Source organism: Ptiloglossa arizonensis, chromosome 5, assembly GCF_051014685.1.
Source record: "Ptiloglossa arizonensis isolate GNS036 chromosome 5, iyPtiAriz1_principal, whole genome shotgun sequence".
NCBI classification, from domain to species: Eukaryota; Metazoa; Arthropoda; class Insecta; order Hymenoptera; family Colletidae; genus Ptiloglossa; species Ptiloglossa arizonensis.
The window spans coordinates 28,305,928-28,324,254 of record NC_135052.1 but is presented as its reverse complement, the minus strand read 5'-3'; the positions used below and the strand labels follow the sequence as shown (position 1 = coordinate 28,324,254).

Genomic DNA, 18,327 nt, shown 5'->3' with positions numbered 1-18,327 from the left:
AGAAGCCTCGCGCGTACACGGTGGATTCTCAGGGGAGAAGTCGAGTCCGAGGAATGTTGTTGGATTCGTTCCTCTCGGGACAAATTCCAAACAATCGCGATTTTCTCAACGCATCGAGCGTACTCGAAGTTTATTTCGTTGGCTGTGATCAACTGGTTCGGTTTATCGCGAGTTTACCGTGTTTCCTGCGGCTAGTCGACACCGAAAGTTTCATCGCGAAAGTTTCCCCGATTAACTAATGGGTATTCTTACGAAAATTCGATTACTCGTAATTTCAATTTTCGTTTGCGAAAATACGTCGAATACAAACGAACGGTGACGATTCCGTTACGAGACTTCGATGTACCTTTCTTCGCACTCCGGAAGCTTTACCCCCGACGATACGTAAACGACACAAGAGTATTGGTTAATTCGGTTTAACGTTCATTTTGAAGTTCTCCCAGTGGGAGATTCTCGGTGTGCGTGGTTTGTACGAAGCGCGTCGTAATTTTCGCCGGTCGGAGAAACGTCTCGATCGGAGAAGGAGCTGGCAAGCGGAAGGCCGCCGGGAAAGGTCGTCGGCGAAAGCGAGGACCTGTTCGAGGACCTGTCGCGGTATTTCGGGCACGCGTTCGCGGAACGAGCGAGGAGAACGCGGGAACGGCGGTCGATTCGAAGACGACCTTGAGCCTCCAGAATCTGGTACCGGGGGACCAGAGGCCGCAAAGCCGAGCAGCCCGATCGAGGGCTGCTCTTCGTAACTTCTTTCGACTCCCTTATAGAACGGAGGCCTCCGATTCGTCCCTGAAAGACTCGCGATCCTCTCAGGGATCTCGTGCGTACGATTCGCGGAGCTCGCGCCCCGACGCCTCGAAAACCGATTACGAGCCGAATCGAAACCGCTCGCGAAACTCCGGATCGAAAGTAAAATCGGCTCGATCGTTCCACGGCGCTGTACGCCGGATAAATCCAACGCGGCTCGGTCACTTTTACTTTCCACGGAATTCCCTCCGAGGCTCGCCGGCCTGTTTACACCGCAACCGAGCAAACGATCGCCGTGCTTAATTAAATCTTCTTTGTCGTATCCCCGACAAAGTCGAACGCGTACATCTCGACCGGTCGCGGATTACTTATTCGTTTCGTTATTTTTTCTTTCTTTCTCTTCTTTTCTTTTGCTCTATTTACGAGTGCGCTATTCGCTGGTGAATCAACGAGCCCGGCGATCGATCTCTCGCAAATACAGCGGTCTACTGGATCGGTCGATAAGTTTTCTCGTTTTTTCCATTGTAAAGAATTACCGAGACACTTGGACTTTGAGCAATTGTAAATATACGGTGTTTGTCCATTTTTGGAGAAATAAAACGACGAAACTTATAGCTCTATTTCTCATCGAAGGACAAAACTTATCGAGCAACTTATTAGAGAAGAGTTTGGGGGAAAGTACTATATACGCCGCTTGTAGCCAACGTAACAGCGAGTGAAAACGAATTCTAACGAACAATTGTTCAATGTTATCCAACGACGGTCCCATTCGAAAAGTTTTATTTTTCTAAAGCTGGTACACTACTGTTCAACGCACACGCGTCAACTTTCGCGTAGATCCGTCGACTCGTTCGTACATTTAGAATAGTTCAAAGTCAAAGTGTGGTAGTATTTTTTTTGCAATAGAAAAAACGAGAAAACTGATCGAAGAACCTAGTACGTAAGGTGTAGCAGCGACAAGGGTCGCTCTTGTTTTATTGTTTCCTTCGTTCTCTTTTCTCTTCCTGGTTCGTCCCCTTTTCTCCCTCCGCTTCCGTAATATTTTCGACCTCGGTTCCTTGGGTCCTCTCCGTTAGATCCGTATACGCGAGTAAATAAGTATCGCGACGAGGATCCGATCGTAAAGCACGCGAGCTCGAACAGGATCGGTGGAATCCGGTCCGCGAGCCGGAGAGAGATCGTAAAACAGGATCGGGGATCCTCTCGAGGTGACTCGATCGCTGAAATTCCAGCCCCGAAGAAAAAGACGAACGCTTTGAGCCGCGTTCGTTCGCTTTCGGCGAACAAACGGAGAATAACGATCGAGCGACGCGTCTCGGTCCGAAAGGTCAACCGCTGACCTTCCTCGCTCCGTCGGTTCGTTTTTCTTTATCTCTCTCTCTCTCTCTGTCTCGTTGGTCGCCTCTCCTTCCCTTTGGTCGGTGTCGTTTCACCTTTTCCTTTCCTTTCGAGCATTCCTTCGAAGCTCGATCCACGAACGAAGGTCGAATCGGCGTCTCGAAGAACCACGAAGGTCGATTTACCGTGCCACGGATAACGTATCTTTTCCACCGAGAAAGAGAGACAGAGAGAGGCCCCCGCGCTCCTCGAGATCCAAATTGAGTCCCGTTGGTTGGTCGTGCGTTGTTTCGGAACGCTCGGTAACGCTCGAGAGTTCTCGGTTCGAGAATCCCGAGAGCGACTGAACGCGCGCAGGACCTCGATACAGTCATCGACGAGCGTCTCTTTGTTTTTCTTTCGTACTCGGGACGAAATCGTTGGTTGGTTCGTTGCGTCGCGGTGAATCAATTTTCGTCTCGAATCTTCGAAGAAGACACCAAAGTGGATCGTTCGAACGCAACTCGAAATCCGAGTAATGCGCGTAATCGTTCGTCGAAAGGGATTCAATTGACGCAACCGTGAAAAATTTTGAACGAAATTTGTCCGCTGCGCTGTAAAGGAAATCTCTCGCAATGTCGTTGAAATCGATCAATTTTGCCGTTTTATTTTCCATCGACGAGTCTCTCGTTCCTTTTTCGCGAGAGAGGAAGAACGGTTCGTTTCGATTCGTTGCGCGTCTCGTTCTACGCAACGAGTAGCGTTCCCGATCGCAACGCGTGTCGGTTAGCGGTTTAAACGCGGAGTAGGTCGAAAGAAAATCGTAGTAGCCGCGAAACGCGCCGGAGGTTGATTTACGGTCGATACGGATCGGATCGAAGAGTTTCGGAGAGACTCGCACGGCGACGAATCCGCTCGAGAACAGGTCGGTAGAAATTTCGCGTACCGATCGCGCGAAACGTTGCGCAATTTATTTCCGATCGTTCTCGAAAGATGGCCGTCGGCGGTCGAATTTCTACTCGTACGAACGTCACGAGCCGCTCCTAACCTCTCGATGGCTCCGAGCGCGGTTCCGGATGTCCGTCGGAGGAACGCAAAAATGTTTTTCGGAGAGAGAACGAGGAGAGAACCGACGCGACCTCGACGGTTTTGCAATCTCGAATTGCTACACGCGTTCGCTCCTTCTTTGCTGCTCGAAGCGGAGCGAGTCTCGAATAACCGGTAGATTTCCTCTCCCTCCTCCACCGGCAGGAAGCCGACGATCGTTCCCAGGTATGTATACGATACGCATGCAGATCGCGCCCTCGAATGCGCTCCGGCCACGCCGACCGATCCCGCCAACGATCGGACGAGACTCGAACGTAAAACGAGTTGCCGAAGCTTCTCGCGAGAATCCCGAACGCGGACGCGAATCGATTCTCCGAGATGAAATATTTTCGAGATCGCGTCGAGCGTCGTTATCGGCCGGTATCCCCCAGCTGGAGAAAACGTCGATTCCGGTTGAACGTTTATTCTTAAAACCGGGTAATATTACGATCGACCGACCGTAAAATTAACTACTTTTAACTTCTCTGTCTGCGAATAAATGGTCAACGAACGGCGATTAGTTTATCGCTCGATTTCTGGTTCGTTTTTTCCTAAGTACGAGTACGCGGATCCGACTTAACGATTCGAAAGTAAACACGAAATACGGTTTAACGACCGGAGAAACGATTTTCCTCGTCGATTACGAATTTTTCACCGAATCGATTTCAGTCGCGTCGATTCAAAATCGACTCGCAAGAGTCGAGCGTTCGTACCGCAAAGCGGGATCTCGCTTCTTGCTAGCCTCTGTTTTCCCGAGCCATTCGTCCGTAATCGGAGTATCTCGGCTTCTTTCGGGAAACGCGGTTCTTCCGAGGCACCGGGACGCGTCTCGAGCCGTTCGAACGTTTCGAACCGCTTCGATATTCATTTCGCTCGCGAACGGGATTAATCGTCCGGCGTGGCACAATTAACGTACGGCGAATATATTCGATCGTGGAGTAGCGGATGCTCCGTTATTTACCGCTGTGCCGATTAACGGTGTCGTTGCTTACAAAGTCGGTTCGATACGGTGTCGAGGTTGGAGCTGCACCGCCTCGAAAAAGTTTCGTTGGATCGATCTATCGTTCGAGCCCAGTTCGATCGATTTCAGGTTTTCGTCGAACGGAATCGTGTAATTTCGATTCGTTCGGTTCCAATTGTTCGAGTTTGCAACTCGAGCCGTGCAAGAGGCTCGAAAGAATCGCGCATCCGGAATCCGAGATGCTCCGAACGTACGCGAGCGGCTCGATGAAAACCGAGGAGCTCGGAAGAAGCGAGAGTACCGAAGAAAGATCGAACGGTCGTACGTCGGGCCTCTGACGTTCGAAAGCCGGTCGGTGAATTTCGTCGAATTCTCGTCGTTCCTTCGTATCTTCCTCGAACGCGTACCGGTGTCGAGGATCCGAGCGGACGATGCTACGCGGAGAAAGTGGCATCGATCGACGTCCCGAGAGGATTTCGCAACCTCGAATCGATAGAAATTCGTGAGCCGTGTTTCTCGTTTATCGTTTCATCTTTTCGGGTAAGGGTGTCGCTCGCCACGTTCGAGCGAACGCTCCGGCACTTATCGGCTTGCAAAACCGAGAGCGCCATCGCGATATCGCGCGACAGGGACGATCGACGCGGAGAAGCGTCGGAAAGTGAACGTCGAATTGGCAATTTGCGGTCGGTATCTGCCGCGTTTACAGCCGTGTCTAACCCTCGATTCGCAGGGTAGTCGGATCGCGCGATCTCGGTTCGATACGGTTGAAAAATTGCGAGAAAATCGTGCGTCGAGAGGCGGAGGAGATTCTCGTAGACGAAACGTTCGAGGAGTCGAATCGATCGGTAACGAGAACGGGAAATATTGTATTTCTGCGAACAAGGTACAAACTCGAATCTCGTTTTCGCGAGTCTCGTGCCGCAGGGTGTAAATTCTTTCGTAGAGAGCGCGTAATGAATTCTGCATCGACGAATGCGCTCGTGAATGGAATTTTTCGCGTAAACTCTTTCGTAAGTGAAACGTGCATACGTAAAAGAAAATTGTGTACATCGGGGAACAATGCGTCGCGACCTTGGGAACCGTCGCCTGCGTTTTCTGTGTAAACTACGGTAACGTTCGTGGAATCGCGATTTACCGTGAAAATTGAGGGTTAGGTGTACGCGTGTAGATCGAAGAAACGGGGAACGAGAGACGGTGGTACGTGCGTCTTTCGAACGAGAAAGTTGTCTCCGATTTAACATTCCGATCGAGTTTCTCGTTGAGAATTCCACGAGTAAGTAAGCGAATGAGAAAAAGAAAAAGAAGAAGGAAAAGGTTCCCGAAACGGTCGACAACCTCCGTGCCGATTTTTCGGCTCGTAGGCGACGAACGAGCGGATACCTTGGGCCGGGGATGGGTCGTTTCGGACCCGAGCCGAAGGAATCCTCGTTCCGGCTAGAATTTCGAAGTCGTTCGCGCGTCGATGTTTCGTGTACGAAAAGTAAACCGTCTTACCCGGTCCATGTTCTCGTCGTTCCGCGAGGCTGTTGTCGATCGTTTCCGCTGGAGGTCTCGTCAGGTCGAGCACATCGCGCACTATGCTCGCATAGACACACGAGTTACTCGTTTTCACCGTGCACGTATCCGGTGCACTCGCGACCTTGTACCTGGACGACGACACCGAAGGGACGACACCGTTGGACTCGCGATCGTAACCGTTCTCCAGGGTAAGGAGAGCGAGACTGAGTCCCGATCCGAAGAAGGTGGAGGAGGCACTGTTACTTTCATGGGTCGTCTCACCTCCCCGAGCCCCTCGGGCCACCGCGTACGCGCTTCTCCTTCGGCCGTAGGTGAAAGGAAAACATTTCTTCCCGGCTACCCCGCCCAGACCCTCCTCGATCCTTTCGATATCGATAACGCGCGCTCCTATTTGCGGACATTTTTTTCCAAAAAATTTCTTCCCAACCGAAGCGTCCGGGAATCTATGCAAATTCACCGCCGCGCCCCGCCCCGCCGTACTTTTTCTACGGATTCTCGCGGTTCTAGCGGCTCCTCGGAGATTTTTAACGTCGTTCTCGCGGAATGCGCAAATCACCGCGGTAATAACGTTCGGATTGCGCCCGTACGCGGAATTGATGCAACTAACGATAATAGGGAATCGATATTACCTTTACCGTTACTTGAACGCTCGGAATTCGATTCCGCGTGTTTTTCTCCGCAAATTTGCCCCGTTTTCCCAACGAAGGAACTCGTCCCGCACGATTGCCCGTCGTGAATTATTTTATCGCGAAATAAACGTTGCGTTCGAAACGAAAACGGTTTACCCTGCTCTTGGACGTAATTGAATACGTATTTAATGCGCAGCGATGTACGTCGAGGGAGAAATTACTACAACTCGATTTTCTAACATGTTTATTGATATTCCTTTCGCGATACGCTTTGCACGCGTGTATATATATATATAATACGTACACACTTGGTACGCGCAACTAGAACGCATTTATTCTTCCCGCGCTCCGTAACGCGATTGTTTACAAAAGAACGTACGAAAGTTGTTCGATTCGAATTTCAATTTTGTAATATTTTTCTTCTTCCGCGACCTCGAACCGTAGCCTACCGTGTTTCTATTTCGAGTCTCCGCTGGAAGGTAAATCGAGAAAAGTATAAAAAAAAAAAAACGACCTTGAAATGTCCTTGCATCTCCGCTTAAAATTTACAAAATATCGCCACGCTCTCCCTCGTAAGCTACTTATTCGGGTGTACGTGTCTCGAATGCTGCACTCCGTACGGTTCGAAACGACTTAAAATAGGACCGTGATCACGATTACTTCTATCCATTGTGAGACTCGATTTAAACCGACTGGTTGATCGTGGATCGGATCGCATTGGGAGGTCCGGTCGATTCCACTTAAAATTGCATCTGTGTAAGGTAAACGAGCGATCCCACCTGTCGGCGATTCTTCGTTGCCAGGATAGGAAAACGAGGCTCGGTTCGATTCTCACTGGCAACGAGGAACGGATTAGGCGCGAAAATGTCGTTGAAAATAGACGACGGACGAATAAGGCGTGAAATCATCGATGCAACGGGCAAAAAATTATAAAAAAAAAAATACGTTGAATTAGGAAAGAAAGGCAAAACCTCGTCCCAACTGTCTGCGGAAAAAGGAAAAACCGTCCTACATTCCTCGAGCATTAGTTGGAACGATTGCACCGACGGAGAGAGAGAGAGAGAGAGAGAGAGAGAGAGAGAGAGAGAGAGAGAGAAAATTAAACGTTAAACGTTTCATCGACATGATTGATAAACCGTTTATCGTTCCAAGGTTTTCCAGATTTTCAAAATTTTTTAAAGTCTTAAAGATTTCCAAGATCTTCAAGACTTTCAAGACTTTCAAGATTTTCAAGATTTAAAAAATTTTTAAATTTTTAAGATTTTCAAGACTTTCAAGACTTTCAAGATTTTCAAAACTTTCAAGACTTTCAAGACTTTCAAGACTTTCAAGACTTTCAAGACTTTCAAGACTTTCAAGACTTTCAAGACTTTCAAGACTCAAGACTTTCAAGACTTTCAAGACTTCCAAGATTTTCAAAATTTTATACAGCACCGTTTGGATGCTGAATATTAAAATGTAGACGCGCGCAAAAGTGGAAGAAGAGAACGTAATTCGCGACCGAAAACAAACAACGTTAACGTTTTAAAGTGGAATCGTTGCGCCTTGACGCATTCTCGCATCGGAACCAAGTGCAACAGCCGCTCTCGAGGTTGCCGATGAATCGCCGGGAACGTGGGTCGACGATTAATGCCGACGATGTCCATTGGCGCGCGTGAGAGACCAACTCGATACCATCGGAACCCAAATACATGCGATTAGTAAGCGTGACACACTGCTGGTAGAAATCCTAAGCATTTTCGAGAAAAGTGAGACCGAAGAAAAAGTTCCGACGTGACGCGAAGGTCAATATCGTGCACACCTTTGCCACTCGGAAAGGAATTTTTAACTTTCGATGGACTTGACTCGATGCCAACGTATCGTTCGTTCCGTACGTCGTGCGCAAGCGTGTACGAAATCTTGCAAACGAAGTCTCTCTCTCTCTCGGTCTTTCTTTTAAAGTAAAAGAAAATTTTCCTACGCCCGAATACAAGCGGTAACGACCAACGTATCGGATCGAGAGACCTTCCTCGATTAAATATTCGTTCTCCTCTCGTTTGGTTTGGAAGAGATCGATTTAGAATATCGGAAAAATCATTCTGCTTCCAAGCCAACGTCCTCGGGACTGATCGTAGCCTTCTTGCTCTTCTGTGCCGGTTCGTCTGTAAACGGACAATACTTGTAACGATGAAATAAATAGAAATAAACAGAAAGAGAGGAAGTACCTTGGTGAAAATGTTTGGCAGTTCTTTTCCTAATTTCTTCCACACCTTCTTCGGACTGAGCCCATTCCAGCACCAACCTTCGACCGTACAAGTGGGTACTTTGACACAGGGCTTTGAACGCTTTCTGTAAACGAATGCACAGCGAGCTAGCGATCGTTAATTCGATGACAAACTGTTTTTCGATTTTACCAGTACCTTGGCCTCGCTTTTCGTGTAGAACTCCACGAAGGCGAATCCTCTGTGTTTTTCAACGCCGACAAATTTTCGCGGCAATCGTACAGCTTTCAGTTCTCCGAACGCTCTGCGAATGCGAATCAAAATACCATGCACGAAAACTCGAATCGATAGGTTTCCAACCGCTTAAATAGAACTTTTTTTTTTTTTCTATAAAAGATTCTAATTGTTTCCATAAATATTTTAAAGAAAGATTAAACAAAGACAGTTGTAAATCTCCGAAAATGCGTACTTGAACAGTTCGGTGATTTCCTGGGCATTTGCCTGGAACGGTACGTTTCGTATAAGGATCTTCGTGCTTGTTTGCGCGGTGGCTTTGGACGTTTTCTTCGCAGTCTTTAGATCGGTCCTGGACGAATAAACAAGGTTCGTTACTTTGACAAGTTCGATTCCAAATTATTTAAATTACAGGACGTACGTCAATGTCCGTTCGGAACGTTTCAGCTCCAAAGTCTTCCCCTCCAGCACCGTCATTTGCAACACTTTCAACGCACGATCCGCATCGGCTTTTATTTTGTAACGTACGAATCCGTAACCCATGGACAATTTACCCCCAGGATTCTTCGGATCTTTCTTCGTCGCGATCGTGGCATAATGAAGACGACCGCATTTGCCGAAATACTGAAACGTTAAAGGAGTGCGTATTTATTCTCCGATGAATGGAAAATTAATGGAAAAGAATGAATCTTATTCGAGATCGAGAGTAATAAATACTGCTTTCAATTGCTCGTCTGTGGTAGAAAAGTTGATATTCTTCACGAAAAGAGTCGTGTCGGGTTCAGGTTCGTCTTCGTCCTCTTCTTCTTCTTTGTCTTCGTTTTCTTCTTTGTTTGTTTTCAGCGCATCGTTCACAGTCCCCGAGCGTTCTTCCGATTGTTCCGTGGTTTCTTCGTTTTCCTTTTTTTCCTCTCTCGAGTCGGCTCGAGCCTCCTTTGGTTCCTTTCTCTCGGCCGGGGGAGTCGCGAAACTATTGTCGGGTGCCCATTCCAGATAGAGCGGCAAGTGTTTATATTTGGTATATGCTAATTTTGTGAATGCCTTGCGCGCCTCCGAGGGCTCTAAAAATTCCACCAGCGCTGTAATGCCCGAAGGTGGCATCACGAGTCTTCCCAGTTCGCCGTGTTGCCCGAACAATTGTCGAATTTCTTTCACCGGTGTGGCGGCTGGCAAATTTTTCACCAGTATTACCGTTTTCGATCGTTTATCCGGTGGTTGATTAAACGCGTCCAAACGAACGCCGTTTTCTTCTAAAAAGTTCTTGGTATCTTGAACCAATTGAGTCTCTCCCAGTGCCAGCTTTACCGCAGCGCTCAGACCCTTCGACCCATCTTCGAGTACCTTCTCCTTAGTTGTATTGTAGGTAGCCGCTATAGCGTTCGCTACAGCGTCTTGGCCAAGGAAGAGGGTGTTCCAGTTGTGCGCCGATCCCGCGGTAGCTTTGGTTTTCAATTCTTTTTTCTGCTTGTAAGTCAATCCTTTTTCATCGAGTTGTTCCATAGGATCAAACTTTGCTTTCCCAGGAAGAAGGTGCAGCATTCTTCCGTCTACGATCGTACCGTCTAATTCGCTGTACGCTTTGACCGCGTGCTCGGGCATTAAGAACGTCACCGTACCGAATCCTTTCGGTTTCCTGGTTACTCTGTCCACCGGGAGATTCAATTCGGTTAAAGGACCTAATTAAAAAACAACGATATCAGCGCGACAAAAATGGCGATTAAACGAGGAGGAGAACACGTACCGTACTTTTCGAATAGTTTTCGAATATCGTCTTCCGTTGCAGTATAAGACAGATTTCGAATAAACATTCTTCCAGACTCTGCTATACTTTCTTCGTCTTTCAGCGCTTCTTCTTGCTTCTTCCATCTAACGTTAGAATTGTTTTCATTTTGTTCTTCGTTAGATTTTTCTTCCTTCGCTTCGTATTTCGTTACGAATATTTGTCTCCCATCTATGAAAATGCAAGTACGAGTAAAGTATCGTAGAAATACCAAAAAGTAACTTTTCCTTTGTATCGACTGTCGTATTAATACCTAAAAAACTTTTGTCTTTCAATAATGCTTTCTTCAAGTGTTGTTCGGTTTTAAAACCAACGTAAGCTATCCCTTTGATCTTTGGCGGTACTCGTATCGATTTTGCTTTCAGTGGACGGAAAAATAGTTTGATGTCTTTTTTCTTATGATTGTATCCCAGTCCACGAAGTTTCACGGTAAAAAATTTTATGGGACCTCGTTCCGACGTTTTCTTGTCGTTTGAATCCTTGTTCCTCTTTGTACTCTGATCTTTCGTTTTCAGTGCTTCCATGTACTACTCCGATGAACAAACGTTAACTACGTTACTACAATAGTTTGTAAGTAACGTGATAAAGTATATCAATTTTTAATCACCTCTAAATCGGATATAACTTTCTCCGCAACTTTTTGTTTTCCACCTTCTTCTTCTTCTTCTTCTTCTTCGGTGCCATCGTTTTTCTTCTTATCGTCAGTTTTATTATCATCATCGTCGTCGTCGTCGTCGTCGTCGTCGTCGTTATCTTCACCGTCGCTATGCTTCTTACTTTGAATAGTTTCTAAGATTGTGTCGTTATTCCATATAGATTTGTTCGCTTGGTGACTTTCCAGAAATTCCACAAATAAAGGATCGTCTTTATGCTAAATTAAAACCAAGTCGAATAAACGTTAGACTACAAATATCGACCTTGTAAAATAACAAACTAAAACATAAGTATACCTTTTCCAATGCTTCTTTAATTTCATTGTTTAGAAGATTTTGTTCCTTACTTTTCTTAATCTTATCTTTCTTTTTCTTATCTTTCGTTTCTTTATCCAATGATCCATTTCCTGTTGCATCCGTAGAATCCTTATCGCTCGCTATGTGTTTTGAACTATCGGATGCGTATTTGCTCCACGACCTGGGTTTAGAAGAATCCCCTATGGGATTGAACGGATTAAGTACGATTAAGCCAGAACCTTAATGTGTTAAATTTTATACGATACCTAGACTTGCACACTGCTCAATGGATATTTTACAAGTATCTAGACAAGTTTTATCGAAATACTCTTTTGCAGCTGTGGCCTGTTCTTCCGTTTTAAACCCAATGAAAGCAAACCGACGAAATTTTCCATCTTTCGTATATTTCAATTGCACATCAGTCACCAAACCTTTTTGGCTAAATACGTCCTTTAATTTAGCATCTGAAATCTATTATTGCTACGAATTAGTATTTTTTTTTTACTCGTTTTATCATCACGATTACACCAATGAATGTTAATATTTACATTTTTTGGCAAATTCTTTACTATCAGTCGCGACATTTTGCAAAACTCATAATTACTTTGATAAAAGTACCGATTGTTTACGTTATGTATCGATGAAGCAAACTACGCCATGTGGTTTTAAAGAGGTTATATTTCCCAGGATTTAAATAGGTTACAAATATCTGTAGACGGGAATGTAGATTCAATGTTACCGACCCTTTACAGAAAGTATAAGAGATACAGATAATATAAGATGATGAGAAGTGAAAATAAAACGATTGTTAGAAAATGCGCCGACATTGGTTTTTTTTCATTTTGATTTGTACGAAATCAGGGACGGAAAAGTTGCCATTTATGCACAAATTTATTAAAAACTTAAAGTTAATGCAACTAACGATTTAAAGTCATTGTCTTTTACATTAATATTTTTTTAAAAACACGGGTCTTATTTTGATTACTAAAGATATGAATAATGAGCTAAATTGTAAATATCACGTTTTCTCGGATTTTAAAAGGGAATAGTTTCAACTTCCGAGTAAATACATTTCGTAAAGTTGTCGATCCTCTTCTTTCTGGAATTTTGGAGAGAAGTCGATTTGGACAATTTCAGTGAAACCTTCGTCTAAACTCGGTGGCTGATAATTTTTCCTAAAAAATAATTATGTGAATTGGATTTGAATTTCGAAACATTTAATTTTATAATTTACTCACACATAAGAGTTAATAATCACTTCACTAATTTTAGCATGACTAGGATCTGTTAATTCTCGGAACTAAAATAAAAATTTTCGTTGAAAATTGTCATCATGATTTCCATCGGTCGGTGATTAGCATTTTGTTACCTTGTTATTGTGTTTCGCATGATCGACGCTTATCGACATAATGAAACACCTTACAGGAACTCCGTGTTTTTTTGCCATTTCGATATACTTTTGTCTTGACGCGGAATCTGGATTAGTATTATCCACGACCACGCTATTCTTTTCAATTAAATGTTTCTCCATTGCACTAATGCACCTTTGCCAGCTTCCAAGAGTGTCTCTGTTAACATATCCATACTTGTTCAAGTAATTTTTCACAAAATGTGACTTGCCCGATGCAGGACATCCAACCATTAGAACGATCTACGAGTATAAAGAAGCAATTGAAGCAAATTTATAAAACGTATATCGTTTAATGCCATTTCAATTACCTCTTGGGTATTTGAAGTTATATTGGATCCTTTGAATACCTCAACAATCGGTATATTTTTCGGATTAAATTCGGGCAATGCGTAAGGTGCCTCTTTGTGCCCAAGGAAATGTTCTTCTGGGGTATGAAACTGTAAACCCAAATTTAGTGCTAGTAATCTATCTGCTAACGAATGATCTTTTCTTTTCCCTGGGGCCCAATTTTTTGGTCGTCCAGCTGCATCTCCGACGTAAAAGGAATTATCTTTATCGATGATTATAGAGTCATTGTTCTTGAAAAGAAATTCTTTGATAAGGAAGTTTTGTTTTTGCGACAACAATATAATTAATTCAGACACTTACTTCTTCCAGTTTCTGCCACATACCGATTGCTGGTTTTCTGTAGATGTTACTTCCAGTAGCAATAAAAATCTATGAACAAATTAATATGTAGAAAATAGTGTAATTTGATGCAATGGTATGCAAAGAAAAGTATACCTGCATCGGAACACCGATTTTTCGTGTTATACTTTTAATTTTGTTCTTGAAATATTTAATGCTTAGCTTTCCAGATCCAATTCCTGCTTGATTAGTGAAAACCACTATTTTATAACCGCTACTATGAAGTTTCTTTAATTTACCCACTACATCGGGAAATATGAGTTGCCAGTCATCGTAATCTCTTGGGAATACTAAGCCAGAACGTGTTGTTATTAAAGTTCCATCCATATCATACGCTGCTATCTAAAAATCAAGAGACGTAAATAATAGTTATGTAAATAATTTACGAATAATGTTCCTTTCGCTTACCTTTGCGGAACCTATTACACCGTTCATCGTGTATATTAACAATGCTCCGTTTTCTTTACTATCCCATACATTCTGTTCGTCGTCCGGATCTCGCGTATTACTTTTATCGTTTGACTGATCCGAATTCTTATTATCCTTCTTCATGTATTTTAAAATAGTACCGCTACTGTTTGTATGCTTTTTCTCTTGTTCCATTTCTTCTTTCTGTGTTTCTTTGGTACAACTAGTGCGATTTATATCGTCCATTTCAAGTTTTGCCACTTTGCAAGAACCTTCTTCAACTTCGTTACTTATCTCTATTTCTCTAGCTCTTTTCTCTGGCAAAAGAGTTTTAGGAGAAGGAGGATTAAATTCAATTTGATACACATATTTTCCATACAAAATTTCTAAGCAATCCTCGTCTTTGCCTATAAATTTAATATCTTTACGCGTTTTAAAACCATTAAATCCACATGGTCTTTTGCCAAGCTGCTGAATGAAGACTTTGTAATCCTGATAATCTGCACATAATCTTACTATGAACAGTAAAAAATGCACGGTAAAGGCTGAGACTATTTACCTATTAATTAGGTATAGAATAAAGTAAACAAGACTAACCTTGTTGTCTAGAACACTGTGTATCTGTAATGTTTGTTTCCGGACAACGACCCACAATGACTGGTTTTTGGTGTGGCAAATACACTGTCAATAATGCCTTATCGTTGCTTTTCAAGTAACAACTTTTGGCTCGTTGAATCATTGTAGGAATCAAATAAAGAAATAACGATACTTCTGTGATAACAAAACAATAAAGAATAATGAATGGAAAGCTTAATCCTGTTAAAATGTTGTAATCAGAATATCAAATAACGAATATTGCATTTTCATAAAAAAACATTTCCAAGTATATGTATTCTGAAAAAAGCAATGGACAATATTTCCAAGATCAAAGTCAAAAGTTCATGCAAAATTTGTTGAACTTTTGTTATTTATTCATTCATTCGTTCATTTCCTTACGTTAACATTAATTTGAATGCTTCATAATGTTTTTTAAATTTCTGTATGTACCTTCAATATTCCAGTCAAATTCACTGGAAACAATATCTTGATCATTTTTGCGACGATTTGTATCGGTCGGGTCAGGTTACAACCAGTTAGAACCTAACCTGACACAATAGACTATATCGTGATTTTTGATATACACGTGCCTTGAGTTTGAGTGTTTTCATTTATTGTATAAATTTAATATGGTTTAATGAGTAAATCGCATGGGTAGTTATAATTAAAGTAAAATTTGAAAACAATGACCACAAACGAAACCGCGGATATCGAAAAAAATCCGTACGCGTATCTGGATAGAGATGATTTCACGTCAGAAAAGTATAAAATTGAAGTACGCGGTTTGCCAAAATACTATGGAATAGGTGAATTCAAGAAGCTTCTGAACGAGAAGCTCGAATTGCAGTCATGCAAAGTAAAGCCACCAAAACGTGGAAGTGGATGGCTTTACGTGTCATTTAGAAGCGAAGGAAGTCGTCAGAAAGCTATAGAAACATTAAATGGAATTTTGTGGAAAAACTGTAAGCTCAGCGCTCAGGTATACCTTGATTTTCTAATTTACACCAAACTTAAATAATTACGACACGTTAAGTAATTATGGCACTTAGGAAACCATAAACAATGTATATATTTATCTCGTTTTTGTAAAATAGATTGCAAAACCTGCACCAGATCCGTTTGTAAAACGAAGACTACAGGAGGAAGCTACAAATAAGCGTTTAAAAACGGACGAAAACGATCAAAGCATGTCTATAGCGGATAAAGTTAAGTCCACTACAATACCTCTGTGGAATACCCCTTATCAGGGTCAGGTAAGATAATCGTTTGCAATGTGCAACAAAAGTATAAAGTGTAAGGACGGCACAATGTGTTTTTAGTTGGAGCTGAAACAAAAAGAAATGAGATCTATTCTTGCAAATATTTGCAAAAAAATACTAAAGGAGGGTAAAGACGACCTCCTAGATTGGTTGAACTATCAGAAGGATAAATACGAAGGACTACCTTGCGAATTGCTCCCTCTTCTTAGTACGGAGAGAATTACAGAATACAGGAATAAATGTGAATTTACAGTTGGTAATTTCCTATTGAATCTATATATCTTCAAAATACATTTTAACACCCAGTGTTAAAGAACGCAATTTTAATGCAATACAGGTAAAAGTAACGATGGAGACAAGGTCGTAGTAGGATTTAGGTTATCCAGTTACGCAGCTGGTTCCACAGCAGTGGGACCAATAGACGATCTGTGTCACATTCCTGTTAAAATGAGAATCGTGGCTAAAGTGAGTTGTCTAAAAGACTTCTTGTAATTCGATCGTTTCTTCAGATTCAATTGTCGTATTAAATAACAATTTTTAGGTACTCGAAGAATTCATACAACTCTCTGGACTGAAACCTTTTCAACCAGTCGATCATAGTGGGTACTGGAGGCAAGTTACCGTTAGAACTACTCTTTCCAACGATATAATGGTAATAGTGGGAATGCATCCTCAGGATTTGAGCTCGGAAAAGTTGGAGGAATTAAGAACGCAGCTGAGAGATTTTTTCGAGACAGGAAATGGTGTGGTAGCTCACGTAACGTCTTTATATTTTCAAATAATGAATAAAAAGTAAGATTACCTAAAGGTTATATTCAAGATTCGGAAAAATTTCGTCGGATTCGTTCAGTTTCTTTATTTTTAGAAGCGTCGACGGGGAAAATCGAGACAACTTTTATCACATTAGCGGAGCAAAGTATATAGAAGAGACATTGTTAGGCATGAAATTTCGAGTATCTCCGCAAGCGTTCTTTCAGGTGAACACATTAGGCGCGGAGGTATTGTACAAAGCAGCAATTGATTTGGCAAAACCTACCGCGGATACTGCGTTGCTCGATATTTGCTGCGGTACAGGGACGATCGGTCTTGCATTTTCAAAGGTATAGTCGATCTTACGAGAGGCGTGTGAAAGTATTGAACGCGTATCGTTTCAGCACTGTGGCGAGGTTTTCGGATTAGAGGTGGTGGAAGATGCTATTAAGGACGCTCGCGAAAACGTTGTCGCAAATAATGTGACGAACTGTGAATTTTTCGTTGGCAAAGCGGAGGACATCTTATCACCGGTGATTCAGCGAACCACGAAGCCTGAGATTATAGCTGTTGTAGATCCTCCGCGGGCCGGACTTCGTAAGACAACATCCATAAATTGTCGATTACACCATGACACGCGAATACACGCGCAACTCTTTCAGATCAACGAGCGTTGTTGACTCTGCGCAAGGCGAAAAAATTATCGAGACTGGTGTACATATCTTGCAATCCCCGAGCAGCCGCGAGGAACCTGGTGGACCTAGCCAGAGCTACTTCGAAGCAGTACGTTGGCGAACCTTTGGTGCCGGTGAAAGCCGTCGCCGTGGATATGTTTCCGCACACCAAACACTGCGAATTGGTGTTGTGCCTGGAAAGGCTATCCGTAGCAACAAAAGCACGCAACTCCACGTAGCAGTAAATTCTTTTTTTTTATCGGATTTTGTTAATAGAAATTTATAATACTTCCCTTGTTACGATGTAACATTTTATCGATGTTACAAGCGATCCGAATAAAAGCACCGTCCTTTGTACACAACTAGTAATTTGAATAATCATTTTTTATTACCTTCGATATAATAATACCAAGACCAGCGATGTATGAGATATCGTGAATGCAACGAAATATGAATCGTTATCGATGCGTATATAATATCTTAAAATATCAAACCACGAGTCGCGAGTGGTATCTTTCGGTTATCGACACGGCATTAACACTAGATTTACCAACCGTCAAAATGACCGATTTCAACTGTTTTTATAAAAAAGATTAATTTAAATTCATCGCACGTTTTCTGAAAGTATTACAACTTTTTCTCTATTCCATGCATACGATTAATTTTACGAATTTCTTTTTTCCACACACACATATATCATGTATTTTCTAATACTTAAAATTTGGCTGCAGTAAATGCACGGTTACTATATAAAGAAATAACAGGAGAAAATCTATCTAGAAAAAACATTTCGTTCGAACCAGCGGAAGAACTTTCCAACAGCTACAACATATTCGGTTGAATGTTTAATACGCGTAAATAGTGTCAAATAGATTTTTGTAATAATAATAAAACTACAAATATGTACATTGAAAAAAATCGTCACGCGTAAAAGTACGGTGACCGAAACAATAATTCAAAATATTAAGAAAATTAAAACCGTGTATATACTAATGTTATTATGTTATTTTATTATGTATATAGAGAATATATTATTTAAAATTTGATTCGTGTATTATTATTATTATTTGTATCATGTTGGGCAAAGAATAATTTTTTTCAACTAGGTATCACACCAGTCATTG

The 18,327-nt window shown here is 42.5% G+C and overlaps 4 protein-coding genes across 5 annotated transcripts in view; 1 reads left to right on the top strand and 3 right to left on the bottom strand.

Annotated features, from left to right (window-relative positions):
• Positions 1-5,731, bottom strand: part of LOC143147341 (uncharacterized) — a 31,148-nt gene extending 25,417 nt beyond the window's left edge. Inside the window, 1 exon segment of the mRNA XM_076312510.1 lies at positions 5,600-5,731. Coding sequence (XP_076168625.1) covers positions 5,600-5,608 — 9 coding nt within the window. The 5' untranslated portion in view covers positions 5,609-5,731.
• A 2,451-nt stretch (positions 5,732-8,182) lies between these two features.
• On the bottom strand, positions 8,183-12,095 carry LOC143146738 (putative RNA-binding protein 19). Its single transcript, XM_076311323.1, has 12 exons — positions 11,966-12,095; positions 11,684-11,888; positions 11,418-11,617; positions 11,075-11,338; positions 10,721-10,994; positions 10,429-10,638; positions 9,405-10,363; positions 9,109-9,311; positions 8,923-9,039; positions 8,652-8,757; positions 8,457-8,580; positions 8,183-8,393 (listed from the first exon to the last, which is right to left on the bottom strand). The coding sequence occupies exons 1-12, from the start codon at positions 11,999-12,001 to the stop codon at positions 8,326-8,328; spliced, it is 2,766 nt and encodes a 921-aa protein (XP_076167438.1). The 5' UTR covers positions 12,002-12,095; the 3' UTR covers positions 8,183-8,325.
• Pnkp (Polynucleotide kinase 3'-phosphatase) lies at positions 12,084-18,174 on the bottom strand. 2 transcript variants are annotated; one of them, XM_076311325.1, is made up of 9 exons: positions 17,596-18,174; positions 14,521-14,694; positions 13,924-14,438; positions 13,612-13,857; positions 13,477-13,545; positions 13,137-13,406; positions 12,787-13,068; positions 12,656-12,717; positions 12,084-12,592 (listed from the first exon to the last, which is right to left on the bottom strand). In XM_076311325.1, exons 2-9 carry the CDS (start codon positions 14,660-14,662, stop codon positions 12,469-12,471), a joined length of 1,710 nt encoding a protein of 569 aa, XP_076167440.1. In that variant the 5' UTR covers positions 14,663-14,694; positions 17,596-18,174; the 3' UTR covers positions 12,084-12,468. The 2 variants fall into 2 exon arrangements, with proteins under 2 accessions (XP_076167440.1, XP_076167439.1); XM_076311324.1 differs by lacking the exon at positions 17,596-18,174 and adding an exon at positions 14,971-17,559.
• Positions 15,041-17,566, top strand: LOC143146740 (tRNA (uracil-5-)-methyltransferase homolog A). Its single transcript, XM_076311326.1, has 8 exons — positions 15,041-15,499; positions 15,615-15,773; positions 15,840-16,035; positions 16,117-16,244; positions 16,321-16,571; positions 16,645-16,879; positions 16,934-17,126; positions 17,192-17,566. The coding sequence occupies exons 1-8, from the start codon at positions 15,206-15,208 to the stop codon at positions 17,440-17,442; spliced, it is 1,707 nt and encodes a 568-aa protein (XP_076167441.1). The 5' UTR covers positions 15,041-15,205; the 3' UTR covers positions 17,443-17,566.
• Positions 18,175-18,327: the final 153 nt, after the last annotated feature.

Excerpts from the sequence above, each read along its gene's own strand:
- LOC143146738 (XM_076311323.1), bottom strand. The coding sequence starts at position 12,001 with ATGTCGCGACTGATAGTAAAGAATTTGCCAAAAAAT. Across the intron at positions 8,758-8,922 it reads GAAATCACCGAACTGTTCAA|AGCGTTCGGAGAACTGAAAG; the intron begins GTACGCATTTTC and ends TCGCATTCGCAG. Across the intron at positions 8,394-8,456 it reads TGCCAAACATTTTCACCAAG|ACGAACCGGCACAGAAGAGC; the intron begins GTACTTCCTCTC and ends GTCCGTTTACAG.
- Pnkp (XM_076311325.1), bottom strand. The coding sequence starts at position 14,662 with ATGATTCAACGAGCCAAAAGTTGTTACTTGAAAAGCAACGATAAGGCA. Across the intron at positions 13,858-13,923 it reads GTGTAATAGGTTCCGCAAAG|ATAGCAGCGTATGATATGGA; the intron begins GTAAGCGAAAGG and ends CTTGATTTTTAG. Across the intron at positions 12,718-12,786 it reads ATGCGAAACACAATAACAAG|TTCCGAGAATTAACAGATCC; the intron begins GTAACAAAATGC and ends TTTTTATTTTAG.
- LOC143146740 (XM_076311326.1), top strand. The coding sequence starts at position 15,206 with ATGACCACAAACGAAACCGCGGATATCGAAAAAAATCCGTACGCGTAT. Across the intron at positions 16,245-16,320 it reads AAATGAGAATCGTGGCTAAA|GTACTCGAAGAATTCATACA; the intron begins GTGAGTTGTCTA and ends AACAATTTTTAG. Across the intron at positions 16,880-16,933 it reads TCGGTCTTGCATTTTCAAAG|CACTGTGGCGAGGTTTTCGG; the intron begins GTATAGTCGATC and ends GTATCGTTTCAG.